Source organism: Pogoniulus pusillus, chromosome 26 (genome assembly GCF_015220805.1).
Source record: "Pogoniulus pusillus isolate bPogPus1 chromosome 26, bPogPus1.pri, whole genome shotgun sequence".
Taxonomy (NCBI): domain Eukaryota; kingdom Metazoa; phylum Chordata; class Aves; order Piciformes; family Lybiidae; genus Pogoniulus; species Pogoniulus pusillus.
This window is the reverse complement of record NC_087289.1, coordinates 8,168,244-8,190,780: the sequence shown is the minus strand read 5'-3', so window position 1 is coordinate 8,190,780 and position 22,537 is coordinate 8,168,244. Positions and strand designations below refer to the sequence as shown.

At 43.6% G+C, this 22,537-nt stretch overlaps 2 protein-coding genes across 4 annotated transcripts in view; both read left to right on the top strand.

Moving 5' to 3' along the window:
• The first annotated feature begins 68 nt into the window (after positions 1-68).
• On the top strand, positions 69-5,618 carry NDUFB5 (NADH:ubiquinone oxidoreductase subunit B5). Its single transcript, XM_064165690.1, has 6 exons — positions 69-230; positions 967-1,055; positions 1,954-2,020; positions 2,668-2,729; positions 3,710-3,816; positions 5,380-5,618. The coding sequence occupies exons 1-6, from the start codon at positions 104-106 to the stop codon at positions 5,498-5,500; spliced, it is 573 nt and encodes a 190-aa protein (XP_064021760.1). The 5' UTR covers positions 69-103; the 3' UTR covers positions 5,501-5,618.
• A 3,829-nt stretch (positions 5,619-9,447) lies between these two features.
• USP13 (ubiquitin specific peptidase 13) overlaps positions 9,448-22,537 on the top strand; it is a 52,929-nt gene continuing 39,839 nt past the window's right edge. For 2 of the 3 annotated variants that reach the window (XM_064165681.1, XM_064165679.1), the window contains exon 1: positions 9,634-10,102. In XM_064165681.1, the coding sequence (XP_064021751.1) occupies positions 9,950-10,102 (153 nt within the window). In that variant the 5' untranslated portion in view covers positions 9,634-9,949. Of the gene's footprint in view, positions 10,103-22,537 lie in introns of all 3 variants that reach the window. The other variant, XM_064165680.1, reaches the window with a different exon arrangement.

Here is a 22,537-nt window from a genome sequence, read left to right as displayed (position 1 = left end):
GAAGCAGAGGGAAGGATTTGCCCTTTTCCAACATGGCGCCTGCCTAGCTTCACCCCGCCCCGGAGACAGGCGGCGCCGGCTCCGCCCCGTGCCAGTTCCAGCTATGGCGGCCATGAGCCTGCTGCTGCGGGCAGCGGCTGCCTGCGGAGCTCGGCGGGCGGCGAGCGGAGCGGCGGGCGGCACTCGCCTCTCCGGCCTCACCGGGACCGCCCGCCTGCCCGGCACCCTCGGTAGGGCCTCAGCTGCGGGCAGGAGGAGGCCGGGTGCGCCGGGGGCGAGGTGACCTTGGGGAGCGGAGCAGTCGGACTCTCCTGTGCAGAGGGGCTCGGAAGCCCGCGGGGTCGCCGCCCTGGGGAGGTTCGCCCGGTGCGAGGCGGAGGCCGCGCCTCGGCTGCACGGCGGGCGGGGGATAGCGGATTCTCCATGTCGGCCGAGGGCGGCCGCTGCTTGTGCTCAGGCCGTGGCTCTGGGACTGGGGCAGGACACGGAGGCGGGCGGTGGGAAGGAGAAGCTGCTGTGGCTCTGCCTTGGCTGAGCAGCTGTAGAGACCCTCAGTGTCTTGGAAAATCCCTCAGAGGTTGCAGCATGTGTCTCCACGCCTCTGAGAAACTGCGTTTCTTGGGTAGAACATGTGTTGAAACCGGTAGGAGGCCAAGCTTCCGAACGTACTGGTGTGTGAATTTACTTGGTCCGTCCTGTGTAATGCATTCAGTGATCTATGTGTTGGATCTTGCAGGTAGAAATCGATTTGTGTCTGAAGTTAGAAGAGAAATGTGTTCATTCTAGCAAAACAGGACATCAGTTCAGGCAGCCTTTTAGGAACATTGATACCCTCCAGAAAAAAACAGCTCATACTACCCAGCCACCACTGTATACTCCTCCTTTTTTTTTACATGCACTGTTGCCTTATCCTAGCCCAATGAACCAAAATGTTATGTTTTCTTTCTCCTTTTGGTGAATTTTCAGTTCCTGTACGACATAGCAGCAGCCATGGGAAGAGAATGTTTATTATCAAGGCGACGAGTTTTTATGATAAGCGATTTTTGAGAATGTTGGTGAGTTAAAAAATGAATTTATTGTGCTCAGTATAACACATCTTTCACAAATCATGTGTCCAAAATGTTTTCTCTGATGGTTTATGGGACAGCACCTAAACTATAGGTGGCATTATTTCCATAAACAAAACATTTCCTGTTCTTCTCCTAAATAATTTTCTGTCGTATGTTGTAAAGTTTGTGACAGGGGAAGTAAAAACATCAGCCAAGTGGCAAAAAATACTGTAGGTGCCTTAATTAATGCTGTAGTAGGATTATTAATTATGTCTCTGTGTTCATATATGTGTAACCTACAAATGCTTTCTGCTCCACCTTCCTTTCAGAAGTGTATAGGGTTACTCTTCTACAGAGTTTTGACTTCAGTTACCTAAACCATTAATGCCAGAAGTGAGACTCGGGAAGTCTGGCCTGAGCATGACCCCAAAAAGCTAGGTTTCAGGTAAACTCTATTATGACAGGTAACAGCCAATAATACAACTCTTAGTGTGATCAAGCTTCCCCTTATCTGTCTTCCACAGTTAACCAAAGCCAGCAGTGGCTGTATTCACCTTGGATCGTATTTCACTGCTGTTAGTGCCTTGTTTGCAGTTAAATGCTGAAGCCTGATGTTGAAAGAGGCACTCAGGGAAAGAATTACTGTCTGCTTCTGCAGACTGACTTCTGGGAGACTGAAAGCTGCACTAAACAGGCTCATGGGCTCACACAGCATCTATTTCTGTATTTCAGTTTAATTAACTTACTTTAGGCAGCTATTTGTCTTTACGTACAACATCTGTACCCAGCCCCTGAGTGCAAATCTAGGAACTATTTGCTGTGGCATCATTTTCAGATTAACCTTGTCCAAATTTTGTCAGGCTTCTGAGTTTCTCATACTGATTCTTTTTCTTTTCCTATTTAGAGATTCTATGTATTCTTGACAGGAATACCAGCAGCATTATTCATAACATATGTCAACATCTTCATTGGTGAGTGCAACATCATGCTGAGTACACACTCAAATTTGTTAAATAGAAGCTAAGCCTTTTGGATAGCAAAGAGATATCTTTGAAGGTTTGCTCTTTGGAAGACGAGGAAAAAAGCCTGACAGTGATAATATTGCATTAAGTACATAGACAACGTTCCCAATATTTTTTGTTTCTGTAGTTGTTGCTTCTCTGTGAAAAAAAAAAAGAAAAAGCTTTCCACATTTTTAAAAGCAGAAAAATTCAGTCTTGGTACGTTGTTTCAAACATCAGTGAGGTTTAGTGAACAGTTATTCTGTATTGCAGTGAGCAGTCTGTATTACCTTGGTTTACATCTTTAAGGAGGCTGTGTACTGTCACTTTAGCAAAAAAAGCCTTGCTTTTGGCTTTCTGTGGACTTAATCTTAGTTATTTCTTCTGTATAGCTGCTGATTTCACCTTTTGTTGTGTCACTTAAGGGCCATGAGCTAGATAGAGGTAGTGTGAAGTGTCTGGAGAAATTACCAGTCAAAATTTTCTGCACAGAACTCTTATTGAGGAATTACTCTCCCTGTAAATAATGATCATTTCTTAACATTCAAAGCAGAATACAAGGTACTTAAAAAAAACACAACTTGAAGCAAATATTCCTCCTCTCCTTTCCTTGTCAGGTAAAGCTGAACTTGCAGAGATTCCTGAGGGTTACGTTCCAGAGTACTGGGAATACTACCAAGTGAGTGTAACATGTGAAAGGGTTGCATATTATGGACAACCTTCCTATTGATAATACTTTTGGGACTGAAATGTGGGGAGTATAATAATGAGGATGGCCACATCCCTGCCACTGGGTGTCAGTACATTGGAACTCGCACTGTGTCATGATGATTTTGGTAAACTTGGATTTTTTCAGCTTTACAGAATGTGTGTGTTGTTGCTGCAGAAAATCTTTTTACTGACTCAAGTAGATGCAGATGGTCTGTAACTTTCTGCAAGTAAACTACTGAAGCTGTATGCCAAGAATTCTTTTATAGTATTCCTATATAGAAGAGTCTTCTGTTTCCTTTATTCTTAATATGCAGGTTTCTTGTTGTGGAAAGATGTTGGAGTTTAAAGGGACCTTTCTTTTACGTTGTTAGCTAGTGTGGTTTCAAAGTCTAAGATCACACATCCTTTTATATCTAGAATTGAAGGATTTATAGTAAGAAACTCAATGGTATACATTTTTTATTTCATTGTATTTTATTACAATTAGCCCTTGACTTCTTGCCTTGGTTTTGATAGGAAATAATTGAATTCAGCAATAGTATTGTGACTTTCAAGTCATTTAGACTTCTGTTCTTAGTGAAGTGACCTATATGTGGAAGCAACACTTTAAAATGTTACTGATTATGGTAGGAGTTGTGGGATTTCTGTCATTACTGTGGCAATTTAATGAACTTTCCTTCAACAGAAAGAAAACAGATCACATGTCTTCCATTAACTGTTAATTTTGCTACAGAATATTTATCTACAGGTTATCTTGGCATTAAACATGGCAACATAAATAGAGCTTTCTAGGGTTTAGATTACAAACTGTTAGGCATGGTTTTACCTTTGCTATTATGGTTTGAATGGCAGTACTCATAGTGTTGATGACTAGGAACATACAAAGTGACTTAGTTATGATTTCAACTTGGAAATGGCATGGAAAATCTCTACTTTTGTGTTTTTCAGCACCCTATAACTCGCTGGATAGCTCGTTACTTGCTTGACCCCCCTGAAAAGGACTATGAGAAAGAGATGGCTCTGCTTGATGTTGAAGCGAAGAAAACTGAACTGAGGTATGTTACATAGTTGAGGGGTTTAAAATACTGATGCATACTGTACTTGGCTTTTCTGTTTTGCTTAATATACTGAGCTGGATGCTGACATAACGTGCTTATTAAGGTATCACTTAACCCTGAGTGCTTGTTGCACTACCTGGTACAGAATGGGAGTTACACTATCTGTAGTTCCTGCCTTTTCGGTATTAAGATTACCAGAAGTGGAAAGATCTAAGGGCAGTCTTGTAAAACAACAGTGTCTCTTTGTGGTGGATTAGGAGCTTTTCTTCCCTCAACTTGGAATTTACCAGACTAACTCAGATGGCTTGGAAGTAAGACAAAACTATATTTACAGCATGGCACAATTTACAAGCATATATACACAGTATTTACAAGTATTTACAATTGTATATGTACAAGTTAGAAATAATACAGAAATCCAAACTCTCTCACAGAATCACAGAACTTTAGACGTTGGAAGAGACCTCTAGAGATCATCGAGTCCAACCTCCCTGCCAAGGCAGAACCTCTCCTGGACAAAGAAACTGCCCAGGAGGGCTCAATACCATACCCCTCTCTTTCCCCCATATCTCAGGCAGACAAACAAAACAAGCAGAAATCAGCAAGGCTCACGTTAGTCACCGAGATTAGGGATGAGATAATTAGAGCCCATCAGGGTTAAAAGGAAGTGATTAGATCCAACAACACAGACCAGACTAAAGGAGAAACGAATAGAGCACTGTCCCAGGACAAAGTGAGAGAACATTGCGTATGTTTTTTGAGTTGTTATCCCTCTCAGCAAACCAATGAATGATACAGACATCATCATTATTTTCTTCTCACAACCAATGATCTAATTTCTCTTATTAAAACATCCCAGTTAGCCTCAAACTAGCACACTCTTCAAAACAGTTTGTATTTATAAAGTTACAGCTCTTGTCCTCCTCAGTCAGGATATGCACACCTCTCCTAATGCTTATAGCTTGAGTAGCTAAATGACTGGTCACAGGACAGATGATGTTCCTTGTTGCTGTTGAAAACGTTGTGGGCAGTAGTAATATTGTTGTCCTGAGTTTATTCTGCACTTACACTTTCTTCTGCCACAACAGTTTAATCTGAGTAAGTTCCACAAGCTGTTGCTGCTGAGACCAAGACACCATCACATTTACTTTTGATTTTCTTGTTCTTACTTATTTTTAATTGAAGGCTTTATCAAACTTGTCTAGTCCTTTTCTAGACAAGAACCTGTGGCAGAACTGCAAGTGTTTGTATCAATCTTTTGTGAGGTGACTTACTGGGAAAAAAATTAACTAGAGAAGCCTATAATAGGTCAAGTTTTAGTTCAACCCTTATTATTTTCCTAGAATCATCAAATGCCAGGTTGGAAGGGATCTCAAGGATGATGTGGTCTGACTTTTCATGGCAAAAGATGTATTTTGGTACTACCTTTGTTTCAGTAGTACTTACAAGCCATAGATGCTAATCTCCTTGCTCTTGTCAGAAATACCCTGATGTTAAATATTGATACATGTATGATCATGTTGATTCATGTTGAGTGTGTCTTTTGCTCTTTCTTTTTAGGCTGAAGGAGCTGCAGGCACGGAAACTGATGAGGCACAGGGGAGATGGACCTTGGTATCATTATGAAACACCAGATAAAAATCTCATCGACAACTCTATGAAAGCCACACCTGACAACTAAGCAATTTTAAGAGAGTATGCACAATCTTAATTGCATACTGACAAGTTGTGGCTGAGCTATGTGATACACATCCTGCTATTTAGTGATGGAAATTAATAAAATGCAATATTTGTGTTAATTCCAATATTATGAAAGAAACTGTGTGGCAGTTAAGCTCATATAGCTGTTAAAAGTGGCAAGTCAGACACAAGTGCCTTGTGTCACTTGCCAGTAACAGCTCCCTTTCTTCACGACATCAATGCAGAATAGGATTTCTGCCCTAGTAGATGGTGGAAGAATTGGTAGTATTAATCTTCATTGTGTGATTTCTAGTACATAAAGTTTTAAATGAAAGGCACAGGAAGCTCAAGGGCTTTTTTTCTCTCACAATGCCACACATCAGATAATTTGTGGAAGATGAACTAAGAGAAATACCTTCCAATGTTTGGAACACTAGAATTACATCTGCCACTTGAGAAAATTTCTTTCTCATTTCTTGTAGTAAAACTCATCTTTCTCAGGCTTTTTTCTTTCCCAGCTCTTGATGAGCATTGAATCTTAGAATGGCTCAGGTTGGAAGGGACCTCAGAGAGCCTCTGCTCCAACCTCCCTACAGTGGGGCAGGGACACCCTCCACCAGCCCACCTTGCTGGCCTTGAACACCTGCAGGCAGGAGGCAGCTACAGCCTCCCTGGGCAGCTGTGCCAGGCTCTCACCACCCCCACGCTGCAGAAATTCTTCCTCAGCTCCACTCTAACTTAACTCTGGAACTCTGATGTTCCCTGGAACACCATTCTACACTGTTCAGGGGGTTTTCTTTGGTTGGGGATTTTTATTGGTTTGTTTTAAAATGGGATTCAAGTGTAACAGGACTTTCCTTGTGATACATGCTTCCTTTTCTAAATGGTAATAGACACAAACCAAAGTCATACTTCCTTTGTGGCAGAATGAATCTTCACTGATGAGAACATAATCTGCCCAGTGGTATGTTAGTATTTCAGGTAACTTAGTGAAGGGTGCCTACCTTTGTCACATAACTTTCATGTTTTAAATATGTATCTAGTGACATGAAAAATCATAATTAATTGTGGGGAGGGTAGTCTTTAAAATTAATTTTAGCAAAGCTTAGGTTTTATTACCTTGGGTATCTGCTGAGGCAAGTAGGTGGAATTAAGGCTGAAGTGCTCTCCTAGGCCTGATTATACTGCCAGATGTAGAAAACAAAGGAAAGGTTATTAAACATTAAGAAGTGTTTGGTGCACATAAATTCATGTTTTAGTTATTTTGGGGAGGATTTTAAAAACAAGTCTTATAGGAGCTCTTGAAAATACCCTTACACTTCCTAGGCTAGAATCTATGCTCTTGTCATGTAAAACTCCTCATGGGAAGGAAGACTTTCAGTGAGCAAATATTAAACTCAGTATTTTCTTAGTACCTGATGACTATATTGCTAAAAATGTTAGATATGCAAGTTATTGATCCTGTTGTTGAGAACTTTCTACTTCCTCTGAGAGGCTTAGTAAAATAAGGGGAAAAATTGGAAACTGCCTGTTGAAAGTTGATGTGAAAGGATTGCTAGAGCAAGGGTCAAAGGTTGACATCAGTTAAAGGGCTTTATGGGTCATCTTATCACTGTTAGTGAACCTGTGATCCCATGAACAGAAGATGCCTTTTGCTGTGATTGATTACACTTTTATGTATTAAAAGCTGTAAAATCAACAGCAAAATCTCAAGATGAAAGCTTCAGACTTTATTCTTCCAGTGCACTTAGTATACAGAGGCGACATAGACAATTTTGGAGAGAAAAGGGTAAAGCTTTCTGGCAACAGTATAACTCAAAAGGTTCTTTTGAACAAACCCAAAGAGTTTATACAGTAACTCATGTGGAAATGTGCCCTGCAACTCTTGTTAACCAAGACAAAAAATCAGAAATGCTTAAGATGGACAATACAAGTTGTACCTGAGGACATCCACACACATACCAGCTGTGCATTTTCAGGACTGCACAGCTGCTTTTCAATTGGCAGGTACCTAAGGCATACAAACGGCCCTTTCTTTATCGGAAAGACTTTTGCCACTAGAGGGATCTATCTTCTCGTGTTCTACCAGCCGTGGTGCTCCTTGGCTTGTAAATGCCTCAAGAGTGACAGAAAGAGCCACTTAGTTACTGTTACCCTAAACTGTGCGGGTTTATATATATATATAAAGGGAATAAGCCTTTAGTAACCATTGATCATCTTGTGGTTTCAGTCTCTTTAAACACGTTTTTTTCTTTACATTAAGCAACATTGCACGGAACACAAACTCTATGAGGAGAGGCAGAGGGAGCTGGGGTTGTTTAGCCTGGAGAGGAGGAGGCTCAGGGGTGATCTTATTACTGTCTGCAACTACCTGAAGGGAGGTTGTAGCCAGGTGGGGGGTGGCCTCTTCTGCCAGGCAACCAGCAATAGAACAAGGGGACACAGTCTCAAGTTGTGCCGGGGTAGGTCTAGGCTGGATGTTAGGAGGAAGTTCTTCACAGAGAGAGTGATTGGCATTGGAATGGGCTGCCCAGGGAGGTGGTGGAGGCGCCGTCCCTGGAGGTCTTCAAGAAAAGCCTGGATGAGGCACTTAGTGCCATGGTCTGGTTGACTGGCTAGGGCTGGGTGCTAGGTTGGGCTGGATGATCTTGGAGGTCTCTTCCAACCTGGTTGATTCTATGAGTCTATGACTATTTTAAGCAGACTGCTTTGTTTGGTGTTTCCTAGCACTGCCAAATGCCAGAAAGCTTCTGACTTCGTATCAGTGCTTCGATTTGTCCTTTTTGTTTGAGACAACTTCACGTCAGACAGCTTTTATGTCTTAGTACCACTCTCTTTGCTTATAAATGCTGAGTTAAGAGGAACTTTTTCAAAAGCATAAAGTCTTCTCAGGTAAACTAAATCTGTCTGGTGACCCTGTATTAATGTTGTTTTTTTATCCAGCATCCCAGTATGCTCATGAGTCTTTGATGTAATATCTTGAGTAAGTTTAAGGGCATTCCAAGAACATGGAATGTCCAGGCCTTGGCATTCCACATATTTCCCAGTATTTTTTTTTCCTAGAAAAGATGTTGAGAATCGATTGCATTTGTCTGCTCCCTCTCACAGCCTGTTTCTTCATCAAGGTTAAAAACAAATAATCTTTTTTTTTCAATTCAGTTGTTAACTGAGATTTTATTAGACCCATCATCTGAAACTTGATTTTTTTCAGGTAAAAGGTGTTCCCAGCAAAGGTCAGATCACTTTCCTGGAAGTGATTGACGACTCCCTGGATGGTCATCGACATCGTACATTTGCATTGCAAATGGATCTGTCGTGCGATTGTTACTAGATACTGCCTGAATAAAACCCCAAACATTTCTACATGCTTTTCCTACAAGTTACTCTACTCCTCCTTTCCCTAACAGTATTCTTTCATAGAGAAAATCACAGCAAATGCTGTGAAGAAGAGGCAATTTTATGCTAAAGAGAATGTCCCTCGAGATAGGAAATCCGGACCTGGCTGCTGGCATTGCTGCGAGCTGCCCAGGGCATCTCGGGCCGCGCATTTCCGCTCCCTGCCCCTACAGCTCTTCCCTCTGCGCAGACCTATCCTGCCTGTCCCGGCCAGTTCCAGGCTACTGAGGCAGGAGCCGAGCCGGCCGCGCTGACGCCGACACACACACAATCGACACCACCGCCTGTAGCGGGGCCGTGAGGGGCTGCGAGACATCTGTCCCCAGCGGCGCTGTACCGCCCTTAATCATCGGTCAGCCACTTCGCTGTCTAGAGGCTCATTTAAAGCATGTGAAGTTACTAAATCCTTGCGGCTGTGAAACCTCCCCCCACGTATATAGTATTCAATTGCTCAAACAATAACTAAACGTTACCGGGCAGAGGGAAATCTTCTCCGAGTCACGGAGGGGGACACGGGGAGGCACAGTCTCCATCATGGAGATGGCAGCGAACACGCTTGCAGAGGCCTGCTCCTGTCCTCCCCTGCCCGCTGACAGATCCCCACAGCAGGAGCTGCCGGACGACACTCCCGGAACCTGCGCCGGGGCGCGGGAGAGGGCAGCACGGCCGCAGGGCGGCGGCGGCACGCCGGCTGCCACCTAACGGTGGCCGTGGGCACGGACGCTGGGTGGGAATCGCCTCAAGAGAGCGGCCCCGGAGGCTGTGGCTACCCCCGCACGGCAAGGAACTGGCGAAGGCGACAGGGGGCTGCCGGGCGCCGCCTGCCCCCGCCGTCCTGTCCCTCCCTCCCGCCCTCGTCGGGACCCCCGACTGCCGCCGCCGCCGCAGCTGGTGTCGCTCCCGCTGCCATTGGATTAAAAATAGCATCTTCCCTCCCCCTCCCCTCCCTCGGGCCCGGCTCCCGCCGCCGCGCCCTAGCCCGGGGCCCGGCTGCCCTTCGCCTCCATTGCCCTCGCATCGCCCGCTCGCCATCGGCCGGCCGGCCGGAGGGAGCATGCAGCGGGCCGCGCTCTTCAGCGGTGGCGATGCGCAGATGGCCGCCGGGGACCTGGGCGAGCTGCTCGTCCCCTACATGCCCACGATCCGGGTGCCCAAGTCAGGGGACAGGGTCTACAAGACGGAGTGTGCCTTCTCCTACGACTCGCCTGTGAGTGCAGCGAAGCCACCCCTGGCTGCTCCCCCTCCTACCGAGGGCTGCCGACCTGCCCTCAGCCGGCGCCCTGCGCCACACCCGCCCCTTTTCAGCCCCTTCCCCGCTCTCTGTTGCACCCCCTCCTCCATGGGCTGCACCTCGACCCCTCTCCGGGCCGCTTACTCCACCTCAGGCTTTACAGTTTCCTCCATTCCTCCTTTTGCCTGCCTCCACCTGCCGCGGATTCCTCGCAGTCAGGTCTCCCCTCGGCTTCTCCCGTACGGGTCGCAGCGTCCCCCCGCCACGCTTGAGCCCAGCCCTGCCTAGGTCCTCGCACTGTGCGGCCGGTCCGCTGCGGTCGCGGCTCTCCGTACGCGGCAGTGGCGTTGGTTCGCTGCGCTTGTTTTTCTGCTTAAGGCGGTCTGGAGTAGTTGCCTGGACACGCGGATTTGGCGGGTTTGGGGAAAGTTTCCTGCCTGCTGGGAAACGGGCTCTGGCAGTGCGAGGGCTGTGCGCTCCCCCGGGGAGCCCTTGTTCTTACTTTGATGCTGAGGGATTAAAAGAGGCAGGCAGTAGCTGGCCGCCTTCTTGGCGTATTTTGGCTAGCAGATGCGAATCGTTTTGCTTTCCTGCTGTCCCGGTGCTCATTCTCCTTTTAAAAACCTTGAGAGAATACTCCCGAAGTGAAGGCTCGACCCGAAAGATCAGCGTGAGAGTCCCTCTGAAACACTTTCTCACTCAGGGCTTCAGTCACGTCATTGAACTTCAATGAAGTTGTAGCATTTCTCCACTGGTTTGTTGTTAGATGGATGTTTGATGTACAGTAAGCTTGTGGTATGTCAGTTGTCTTGCAAGAAATCCACGAACCCTCACAGATTGCATGTGTTAAGTGGTGGGGTTGGGGCCTAACTCATTTTCAGCTTCACTGATAAACTCTTCGTAAATTGTAATGGTGAATGCTTCCTAAGAAACAGGTGCTTAGAAATGACACTTTTGAAGCTGAAATGTCATTAGAAGTTGCGTCTCTATGTGACACTGAGGTTTCCCAGAAGTATATTGATGCGTAAGTCATTGGCAGCAATCAGAATGAAGCTCAGGGTTTACATGGCAGCATATTCAACGAGAGGCACGTTTCGGGCAGATTTCTGAATCCTTTGATAATTCCTTCTAATAGAGAAAGTCAAAGTTGGTTTTAAAGGTGACTCAGCTGTCTGGTGTTCATCATATCTTGTTGAACAAAGGTTATTTTTACCCACGCTCTTCAGATCTCAAGTGTCACCCAGCAGCCCTGACATGCTGGTAGGCGGTCTGATTAAAACTGCCAAATCAGAATCTGCTGCAGAGGCACTAATTGCACTATGCACTTAATAAGGTTTTTTTGGGGGGAAAGAAATCAATGGACTGCAATCTTCCCTTTAAATTTCTGCTTGGGTAAACACATGGGTGATGTTTTTAGTAACACTTTGGTGCTTCTTCAGCATTATAGTTTGTAAAATGTTTCAGTTAGCAGGTAGAAAGGGATATTAAATAACTGATCCAGATTATTAATAAACAGCCAATTACCACCCCCAGCCAGTAAGCCTCTCGTAAATAACACCCAAAGCTGTGACTAACAAAATACATTTTAAGAAAACATAAAAAAAAAAAAATTGAGCAAGACTTAAATTAACCTAACAAAAACTATGTATAAAAGAAGCAAAGGATCTGGAATCGCCAGGTTTGTGAGGTTTTGTTGTCACTTCTTGCAAAAATGTTTTACCCTTTTGACTTTATTTAGGCAAAAATCCAGATTTGGGGAAAATGTTGTCTTCTGTTCTTAAAGCTTTTTGTTTAAATTGCATTACAAGCATTCTCTGGGCAAAAGGCTTGGCTGAACCTCTGTAGTACCAGTAAATAAAATTAGTCTCAGTTTCTGTTGTTTTCCTTCCATGGCTTTTCAGCCCATACCACTCCTGAGCTTAGCTGGCAAAGGACTTGTCTCTGATTTAATTTCTTTTGTTTGCATTCCCACATAATCAGATATTTGGATGTTGTTTCTGGGATGATGAATTGTGTGCTTGCTTCCATGAGACACTTTCATTTAAAGACTGAAAGGAGCTAAACTGTCTTTTTACAGTCTTTCATTCAGAAGGAAAGTGAAAGAATACAGCCAGGTTGTTGCCTTGGTTAAAGGGTGATGTTTTCCTATGTGTGCTTTGTATTTGGTTCATTTAGTGACTTTTTTTTGGGGGGTTAGCTGCCTATAGCCTAAGTGAGCCTCTTCCTGTTGAGGTGTCTGTCTCTTTTTGAAGGAGGATTTACTGTTGTGTAACAAAGCAAACAATGTTAAAATGCATGCTCTTGGTTTTATTATCCATAGCAATATTCCACATTACATTTTTGATGAAGGAGGTGTTTTCCTTGTAGATTTACTTCTCATCTTCTCATTTTGCCATTTACTTCTCATTGTCTTCTCATTTTGCCATTTCAAATCTGCTCCGTGTTGGAGTTTAACTTCAGGATGTCTCTGTTTGCAGTCAACTTGATGTAAGATGTTTTGTTCTGATCATTTTCTTCAGTACCAGATCTTATTCCAGTAGTTTCTTTCATTAACACAATAACACTGTTTCTCTGGCTTTACTTTTCATTTTTTTTCCATCTCCAAAGAAGTGAATTTTGTTACAGACACAAATTTCCTCAGTGCTTGTCTGCATCTTTTGAAGTGACCCACCTGGTCACACAGCAGCTCTGCTTTCAAGTTTCTTCAGCTCTACTAATTGTATGTTATTATTGTCCCTCTAGGGAAGTGTTATGATGTTTAAAATACACTGCAAAGCATCAGACCTACACGGTCTGAGGGTACAAAGTAGTATTATTCTTGTAGAAAAAGATGCTGCAGTGATTTTGAAAAGGACTAGTGAGGGTGGGAAAGTCAAAACTAGATCTGTTTGTTGTCAGGGAAAGACAATGAGGTACTGAGTGTGATTTGCTCCATTTTTTACTTCTAATTGTGCAAAGCTTATTGTGGCTGCAAGACAGACTTACTTTAACAGACCTGTTTGTCACTCTGGCACCTGCGTCCTCTTGTTTGGATCTGAGCGATGTAGTGTCACTACAGAGGCACTTCAGTGCCACCAAAGAGCCATGATGCAGAGAATACAGGCAGCTTCATATGTTGTTCTCAAAATTGGTTGATGTTCCCTTTCCATTAGTTTTGAATCTTATTTCCTTGGATGAAGATCTGAGAACAGTAACACCCTTGTGCTACAAAGAGAAACAGAAGATATGTAATATGTGTAGGAGGGCTATAAGTGGATATTCAGTGTATTTTTTTTCCATGTGAATTAACATAATATGATGATCTTGTCAGAAAGGTGGTACTGTTAGAAAGACCATTAAACAGATGAGAACTTCTTGTCCTTAGATTTGATCTGTTTCCAACAGAATATATCAGGGCTGGTTTCCAAAAAGCTTGGCAGAAACAGGAGACAAATTTCTGTGCTCTTAAGAGTGCACTTTTTAGTTTGCTTGTCTTGTAAGACCAGAAAATACACCTTTTAATAGCTTTTTAAAAATGAATTTTCTGGGATTTTGGTGGCTTCTAGAGAAACTGTTTCTTCAATTATCCTTTGACCCCTTGTACAAGAGCTGAGGAGGGGCGGTGAGCTGCCTGTGAAACACAGGTGTGGCCTTAGTGTTAAGTGTCTCTTGCTCTGGCCCAACAGCTACACTAGCTATGGCTCCCCTGCAGTTTGACCCATCAAGCCCTGTAATTCTCTTTATTGAGGTATGACATCCAGTCATCTGTCCTGGTTACTCTTTGGATTTGTGCCACTGTGATGTAGGTTTCCCTCCTATTTTATCTACTGCGACCTCTCTTGCCATCTTGCTGGATGATCCTGACTTTGTGTCCAGCACAATACAGGGGACAGAGATCGCATTATCATAGAATCATAGAATCAGTCAGGGTTGGAAGGGACCACAAGGATCATCTATATGATTATATTATATATATATAAATATATAAGATTTTATATATATAAGCTTATATCATCTTTTGTCTTTTATTATTTCTATAGAAGTATAGTACTCATCTGGAAATTCTACCCTCTAATGAGATCTTTGTCTCAGAGACCTCTAATCGCTTTAGATAAGATGTGTCTGTTGGAGAAGGGACTTTTACAGAAGGGATACAAACTGGGCTGCAAGAAAGACTTACATGCCTTTCTTATGAAGGGCATCAGTTACAACCACAGCACGGGTCATGAGTTTGGCAGTAACAGGACCAAGCAGTCTGATTCTGTAGATTGCAGGACTGTGCTTCTCTGAATGTCTCAAAGTTTGGCTTCAGTTTGCTGGTAAACCTTCCTGCTGACAACAGCTTCCTTTGTGAATCTTGCTGACATCATTTGTGTGGCTTGAGGACTCTGTAATGGTTATGTTGGGACAATTCCCAAAGGCTAAACTATGCTGATGCTCTGCTGATTATTAGTACAATTGGGACTGAAATGGAGAGGTTGGAACATGTAATGGATATCAGTGGCCATGCTGCATAAAATGTTCTAGAAATAAGCAACTCTTATCTGACTGTTCCTTTGATCAATATTTCTTGAAGAAAATTAGAATGCCACTGGGGCCACTCTGAGAGGTGCAGGCTGTTACCTTATTTCTATTGATGGGATGGGAGCAGCAGTGAGGAAACAAATAAGAGGATTGAATACATCAAAGCAAATCAAACACTCCAGACAAAGATTTTTGGCCTAGCTGCAAAATGATCTCCAAGTTACTCAGGCAGTGAATTGCTTGGTGGTGGGTGATCACCTGAAAAAACAGAGTAGTGTTGTACTACAGGGAGATACCAAAGCTGTCTCATGGTCAGGTGTTCTGCTGGTTGGGACTGCCATCAGGACACTAAGGATAACTAAGTGGGCTCCCAGCACTGGAGGACAGTACAGTCAGTCAGGATTGTGCCTTTAGTGGCTCGTAGATGAGGAGTAACTGCACAGCTTTGGAGAGTGAGTACATAGATGCGTTGTGCATTTCTCTGGGTTTGATCTACAGTAGCATCTCAGTAGCCATTTCCTCTATATCTGTGACTGACCAAAATTTAGTTATCCTGTTATCCAGAGTGATGATGCATTGGAATGTTTTGGATAGCAGAGAGACTTTGATTGTAAGGTCCTGGAGTGCTAGATGATAAGTACTGAGATGTAGACAAATAGACAACCACAGACTTCTGATGAAGTGTGGAACCATTAGGTTTCACCTCAACACTGCTCTCTTTCTGTTTCTCTTTCTGTTGTTCTGGAAGCACATCACTGACTTTGTGACCAACAGATTTGTATGGCTAGGAATTTGCACAAGGGAAAAACCATCAGGCTCTCTCTAAATCTAAGCTGCCATGGAAGCAGTACGGGTGGCGCTGCTTGAGCTGGAAAGCAAGCTGTGGTGGATCTGGGACGTCTCCATCAGTGGCCCACACAGGCTGTACCTATATGAACTGATCTCAGGCAGTGATGATGAATGGGTAAAGGTTTTGTATTTCTGAATGCTGGTTAGAAATATTTATGCCCTAATGTTAGTTTTGCCATTGTATCTGCTCACTTATGAAGCCTTGATCCTGTCTGTGAATGTGACTTGTACAAGATACTGCTTCAGAGTTACGTATGCCCTGCTCTGGAGTCTGCTCTATGACTTAAGCATGAGTGAGCATGGAATGGTGATTTGATTTCATTATAGTGACTGTCTGGCCCACACAGATTTATTTATTTATGTTTATTTATTTACCTTCCTAGGAATTCTAAGTGCTCTCCTGGGTTGGCCTTGTCCATGTGCCCAAATAGAAGCTACAACAGAGATACTGGACATCTTTTTTAAGCAATTGTGAAACAATCTGCTTGTAGGGAAATAAACAGTTTTATCCCAGTAGCTAGCATTCACCTCAGAATCTGGAGGATTTTAAGGCTTTCAGAATAGTAATATATTTGCTATAGCAACTTTATCTAGCTGTCCACAGAACGTTAGAACCCCAGAGTCCTGATGTACTTTTGCTTTTAGTGATGTGCACTTTCTTCAAGCTATTGATATTTTTGTTTTGTATGTTGCTGTCACAAAGTGTGACAAAACAGTAAATAGTGACTTCCATATTTGCTTCTCTCTTTATTTTTTTTAAAGATAGAGTGGGAAAGGATTTCTTTTGCACTTGAAGCTAACAGACCACTTATTAGAAGCCCTTTAGAGGTACTTTAATTCCTGCTACCTTTCTTTCTCTGCCCAGCCCAATTCTTCCCATCTCTCTTGCCTTTCACCAGTTCTGATAGTAAATGACTCCTCTGCACTGATTGTATATATTTTTCACATCAATGCTTGTGTATGTCTGTGTCATTACATTCTTTTTTTCTGATTCTGTTGCTTCTTGCTCTCCTTCTCTTTGCCAAATGCTCAATTTTATGCTCTTATTATTCCTTTTCTGCTTTCCTTTTGTCACCGTTTCTGCCTTGTCACTTTTGTGTGATAGAGGTCAGGTGTCTAAAAGGCAGGGTTATGCCAGTGTTCATGCTCCTTTTGAATGTAGTTAGATGTATTCCTTGCCTTTGGCACTCATAAATTTGGTTGATTCCCACCTACTTCCCCTCAGGAAGATTATCTTTTATTGCAGTGGAAACTTGAAAGTGAACTTTTTCTTTTGCTGGAGCCATCTCTGTGCTGTTGTGTTCAGGTAGTTGGCTGTGGTTTGGTTTGTTGGTTTTGGTTTTCTCCCTATTTCAATGAGGGTAGATCAGAGTGTGGCAGAGAGGCATACTTTCTTTTCATTCCTCACTATATACTAAATACTATATGTTTTTGAGATTCATATTAAGTTCTGTAATGCCTGTTACTCTTTTTGAAACTGTCCTGAAATAAAATATCTGGGTTTTAGTGACACTGTTATGGGAGTCACTGCCGTATGTGTCCTGTAACTTCACAAAATCACAGAATTGCCAGGGTTGGAAGGGACCTGAAAGATCATCCAGTTCTAATCTCCCCGCCATGGGCAGGGACACTTTATGCTAGATCAGGTTGCTCAGAGCCCCATCCAGCCTGGCCTTAAAAACCTCCAGGGATGGGGCTTCCACCACTTCCCTGAGCAACCTGTTCCAGGTTCTCACCACCCTCATGGTGAAGAACTTCTCCAAATATATTAAAGATCAGGTTAGATTGCAGTTACACAAGGAAAGTCTTGTGACCACAGTCCCAGGTGAATTGTGGTGATCTCTGATGAACAGACACTCTGGATAGCACCTGTAGCAGTTCTGTGTGTCATAGATGCTGTGGCAGAAAGCAAGGAGGACCCAGTAACCCTCTGTCATAACTGGCACTTACTGCTTTATATGGGACAGGATGAACAAATTTTTGTTCTTTGTGTTAGAGTATGGAGACTTGTGAAGAATCAAGATGCCATTTTATCTCTTCTCTGCTACCTATATTGGCAAGTTTCAGTGTTGTTCCAGTGGCTCTGAAGCACACCTGTATTGTAGGCATTGTGCCCAGTCTGTAACAGTTTGCTGTGTTTCAGAGATCACTTCTATAAATTCATTGTTGTCCAAGCCACTTTATTGTCCCTGAGGGGTCTAAATAGTTTGGGGAGTTTGGTAACAGGATACAGGTCATTAGTTCAAATCCTGATTAGGTTAGCAGAGTTTGAAAGCTATTAGTGTCTGGTGCCATCACCATGTGTGAAGTGAGGCGCTGACCTCTCTCTGTTTCCATGTGGACTGGCGTTTGTGTTTGCCAGAACTCTTCTTCACCAGTTTCCTTTCTTTCAGGCCTGACAGGGACTAACTGTTGCATTTTAGCTTTATTTCACTGTAGATTCCCTGTCCTTTTGCATCCTTACCTTACCTCTGCAAAACACTGCTTATTTAGATAATAATTCTACATGCAAGCAGGGCTTAGGGTTTTTTCTTTGATACTTTTCTCCTTGGTGTGGGTTGTGTGTCTCTCTGTTGATAAAGCACCTGACATACTGTGACCATCTTAGCAGCAAAGAACAGGAGGAAACACAGTGAAGAGCAAATCACCTCTTCAGAGGGTAAGAAGAGTAGTCTGCCCTTGAGTGGCCTTCTGGGTAGCAAGCAAGGCCTGAGCACGTACAGTATTCTGCCTGAACAATGTCTTTAGATTGGAGTAATATGGGAAGGTAATGTTTATGTATTATTTGGCACAAGCCAACCTCATGAGGTTCAGCAGGACCAAGTGCAGGGTCCTGTATCTGGGTCAAGGCAATGCCAAGCACAAATCCAGGCTGGGCAGTGAGTGGCTGGAGAGCAGCTCTGAGGAGAGGGACTTGGGGATGCTGGTGGATGAGAAGCTCAGTATGAGCCAGCAGTGTGCACTTGCAGCCAGGAGGGCCAGCCAGAGCCTGGGCTGCATCAGGAGAAGTGTGGCCAGCAGGGCCAGGAGGTGATTCTCCCTCTCTACTCCACTCTGGTGAGACCCCACCTGGAGTATTGTGTCCAGTTCTGGAGCCCCCATTACAAGAAGGATGTGGAGATGCTGGAGCATGTCCAGAGAAGGGCCACGAGGATGCTCAGAGGGCTGGAGCAGCTCTGCTGTGAGGACAGGCTGAAAGAGTTGGGGCTGTGCAGTCTGGAGAAGAGGAGGCTCCGAGGTGACCTTCTTGTGGCCTTCCGGTACCTGAAGGAGGCCTGCAAAAAAGCTGGGGAAGGACTTTTCAGGCTCTCAGGGAGTGACAGGACTGGGGGGAATGGAGCAAAGCTGGAGGTGAGGAGGTTCAGAGTGGATGTGAGGAGGAAGTTGTTGAGCATGAGAGTGGTGAGAGGCTGGACTGGGTTGCCCAGGGAGGTGGTTGAGGCCCCATCCCTGGAGGTGTTTAAGGCCAGGCTGGCTGAGGCTGTGGGCAGCCTGCTCTAGGGTAGGGAGTCCCTGAGCATGGCAAGGGGGTTGGAACTGGCTGATCCTTGTGGTGCCTTCCAACTCTGATTCTATGATTCTGCTTTGTCCTAATGGTCGCTCTGTGTGCCTGCTACATGCTGAGGCAAAGGGGGTGGTGGGGAAGAGGGAACCAGACAGAAAAAATTCCTACTTTTGTCTGCCAGGACAAGCTGCATTTTTCTGGTGTAAAATAGTGTCTTTGGTACTTTAGATACCTTGCCTTCCTCCAGGTATAAACTTTCACGTATCTAATAGGAATATTGATTGCAAATACTTGCAGATATTAAATTCTTTAGAGTGAGGGTGCTGAGAGACTGGCACAGGTTGCCCGGGGAGGCTCTGAGTGCCTCTTCCCTGGAGGTCTTCAAGGCCAGGCCAGACTAGGCCCTGAGCAACCTGGTCTGAGTGGAGGGTGCCTGTGGCAGGGGAGTTGGAACTGGACGGTCCCTTCCAGCTCACACCCATCTATGAATCTGTGCCACAGCCTGTGTAAAATGCTGTTCCTTCCAGAACTGCTTTTGTGCTCAGTAGGGTTAAAATCACCAGCACGGAGCCGATGTAAGGTCATAGGTGAGTGTCCTTTGAGCGCCAAATGGGGGCCTAGTCCTTTACAGAGCCTTCTGCAAAGGTGACTTTTTCACACATGCCCCTGTTTTGCTATGACCTCTTAGGCTTTTGAACGGTCTGTCTGTTTGCTTCCAAGCTGTGTGAGGGAATAGTCTGCCTGTCTTCTCCAGGAGAAAGAACTGTTTTGCTAGTAACCACAACCATCTTACTCAGACTCTACATTTAGCTCATATACTCAAAGTGTCAGGTTGTTGTCATAGCCTGTTTAGCAAGAAACCATTCAGTGGTCTCTTGAATTCTCTCCAGAAAAAAAAAGAAAGAATAATCCCCAAGAAAACAAAATGGTAAACAAAATTGCTGAGACCCCAGGGCGACACAACACTATGTTTTTATTTATTTAGCCTGGGTATCTATAGAATTCTCTTGTAGAGGGGACAGATCCATGACTTTCTCACAGGAGGAGCTCATGCAAAAGGAATTTGAATACAGGGTATCAGAACAGGCAGCAAAGGTATAATGGACCTTAAAGCAGATAAATCTATGAGAGAGTAGTGGAAAATAAAACAAAGGTAGTATGTTTTGAAGATACTTGTATGAATGTTTTGAATACCAGATAGGGAATTTCTTTTAACACTATTACTTTTGAGGACAAGTGTAAATACCAGCCCCGTTCTCAAGGCTATTAATATCTGTGAATGTTTCAGATTCAAAGGGGCTGTGTTGTTTTTTTTTTAACAGAATCTCAGATAAGGATTATAAATGGCTAAACAGTTTACAATTTACTCTGCAAGGATAAATATTGTGGTATCTAGATGCAGAAAGAATGACTTCCTGGGATATGTTAAGTGTGAATGGCACATAGTCTAAACTTGCTTCAGATTGCATCTTTGAATCCTGGAATGCTCAATGTTTGGGATTGGGGCTTTTGTCCTTTAGAGGTATGTAAAGCAACAGCTGTGTAGTTCATTATATGTTCATCTTTTAGCTGAACCTGAAAAGCTGAAGCTTGTATATGCTGGTTCTAATGGAGAGAGAAGGAGAGAGAGAGAGAGAGAGAGAGAGAAAGAGAGAAAGAGAGAAAGAGAGAAAGAGAGAAAGAGAGAAAGAAAGAAAGAAAGAAAGAAAGAAAGAAAGAAAGAAAGAAAGAAAGAAAGAAAGAAAGAAAGAAAGAAAGAAAGAAAGAAAGAAAGAAAGAAAGAAAGAAAGAAAGAAAGAAAGAAAAGAAAGAAAGAAAGAAAAGAAAAGAAAGAAAAGAAAGAAAGTAAGTAAAGTAAAGTGCAAGAGACAAGTATTTGCTAAAGTCTTGGGGCAGAACATCTTTCTCTGGTCTCTCTTCATGTTCTTTCTATTCCTCAGCTCCATGCCTCTGCTGGCCACAGCGGAAGCTCTTTATTGGTATCTGAGGCAGTTCTTCACAGTGGCTTTAATTGTACTTATGCAAACATATTTGCAAGAGTAGCATACAGGTGTAGGTGAGGGCGGTTGCTGGGGAGAATTTACTGGGTTTAGAGTGGCACATTCAAGCCTGGGGGGTTTGGGGCAGTTGTGGGAGGAGAGGGATTTGTCAGGCCCTACCTGGTCTGTACAGGGTATCAAATGAGCAGCAGCTGCTCTACACTGTTGGCCCTTCAGCTTTGCTTTCTGGGAGAGAATAAGATGTATTAATGTGGTGCTGGTTAGGAAAGTACTGCAAAGAGATTCTGACATGTCATGGCTGGCATGGTGGGATGGACAGCTAGGTGCTTACCCTGGGAGAAGGGTCTGGCTGGGCTCAGAGGTAGAGCAGATGTTCCTATTCTACCAAGCAAGACAGAGCCTTGAAGACAGGCAGGCCAGGCAGAAGACAACTCCCTGGTGTACTGCATTGAATATATTTCAGGGGTGGCATTATCAGGTGGTATCTTCTCAAAGCAATTGTTTCTGTCACAGTTCTCAACACATGATAATAATTTGCATTTATTTTGCTTAGTTCTGAGGTGCCTGTGGATGAGTTTAAATCGTCTTACTCTTTGGTGAGTTTCACACGAGATGCTCTGTACTTCCAATAGCACAAACATTGACAATAGAAGGAAGGTCACAGTGCTTCCTAAAGGCTCAATCCTTGTTATGCACCAGCTATTTAAAACAATATGTGCTAGGGCAAGCTGTATGACTGAAAGTCCTCCTGGAAGTCTGAGTGATGTAGGAAGGATATCTAGGAGTGGTGTTAAAATGGAACAAGACCCTGATAACCGACAGCATTAATACACAGCTTTTGGGAGAGTAGAGAGTGATGGAACTCCTGCCAGGTTATGCTACTTATCAGCATTTGTGATCAGCACCAGGAATATATACATTTATATTTCCTTTGTAGTGTTTTTGTCTCCAAGCGCTGTAATTGCCTCAAGAGACAATGTCTGACAGATACTGAAAAATGTTCATAAAACAGTTTAAAGTTTTCTTGCTATCCAGTTCTGAAAGCTGGAAGATCATTTGAGATCTGATTTTCTTGGACAAAATTATGATGAATAGCAGAAGCTGTGGCTAAATCTCTGAACCATCAGCTCTGCTGTGGTGTTTTGTTTTTTTTTTTTTTAATGTTGTTCTTCCAATCCAAAGGCAACCACCCCCCAAAAAACCAACCAACCAAAAAAAAACACCCCCAAACTGTTACTTACATCAGACAATTGTATGTGCTTTATTACTTCTATGCTTACAAACTTTTGCACCTACAGATCTCTGTGGGTGGGCACCCAAGTGGAGATTTTCAGGACTGACTTCTAGACTTCTAGCTTGGACACTCACTAATCTGTAGCTGCAAAGTAACCCTTTTTTCAGTGCATTTCTGTAGACTGTGATGCGATGTGGAAGTTTCTTAGGATGGATAAGATAAAGACCATAATGTGCTACAAAAGCCAGGTATAAAGTGCTTGCCTGGTAACAGAAAGGGTCTGCAATTCTTTCTTTTTTTTTTTTTCCTGCTTGCTGAGT

Excerpts from the sequence above, each read along its gene's own strand:
- NDUFB5 (XM_064165690.1), top strand. The coding sequence starts at position 104 with ATGGCGGCCATGAGCCTGCTGCTGCGGGCAGCGGCTGCCTGCGGAGCT. Across the intron at positions 2,021-2,667 it reads ATATGTCAACATCTTCATTG|GTAAAGCTGAACTTGCAGAG; the intron begins GTGAGTGCAACA and ends TTTCCTTGTCAG. Across the intron at positions 3,817-5,379 it reads GCGAAGAAAACTGAACTGAG|GCTGAAGGAGCTGCAGGCAC; the intron begins GTATGTTACATA and ends CTTTCTTTTTAG.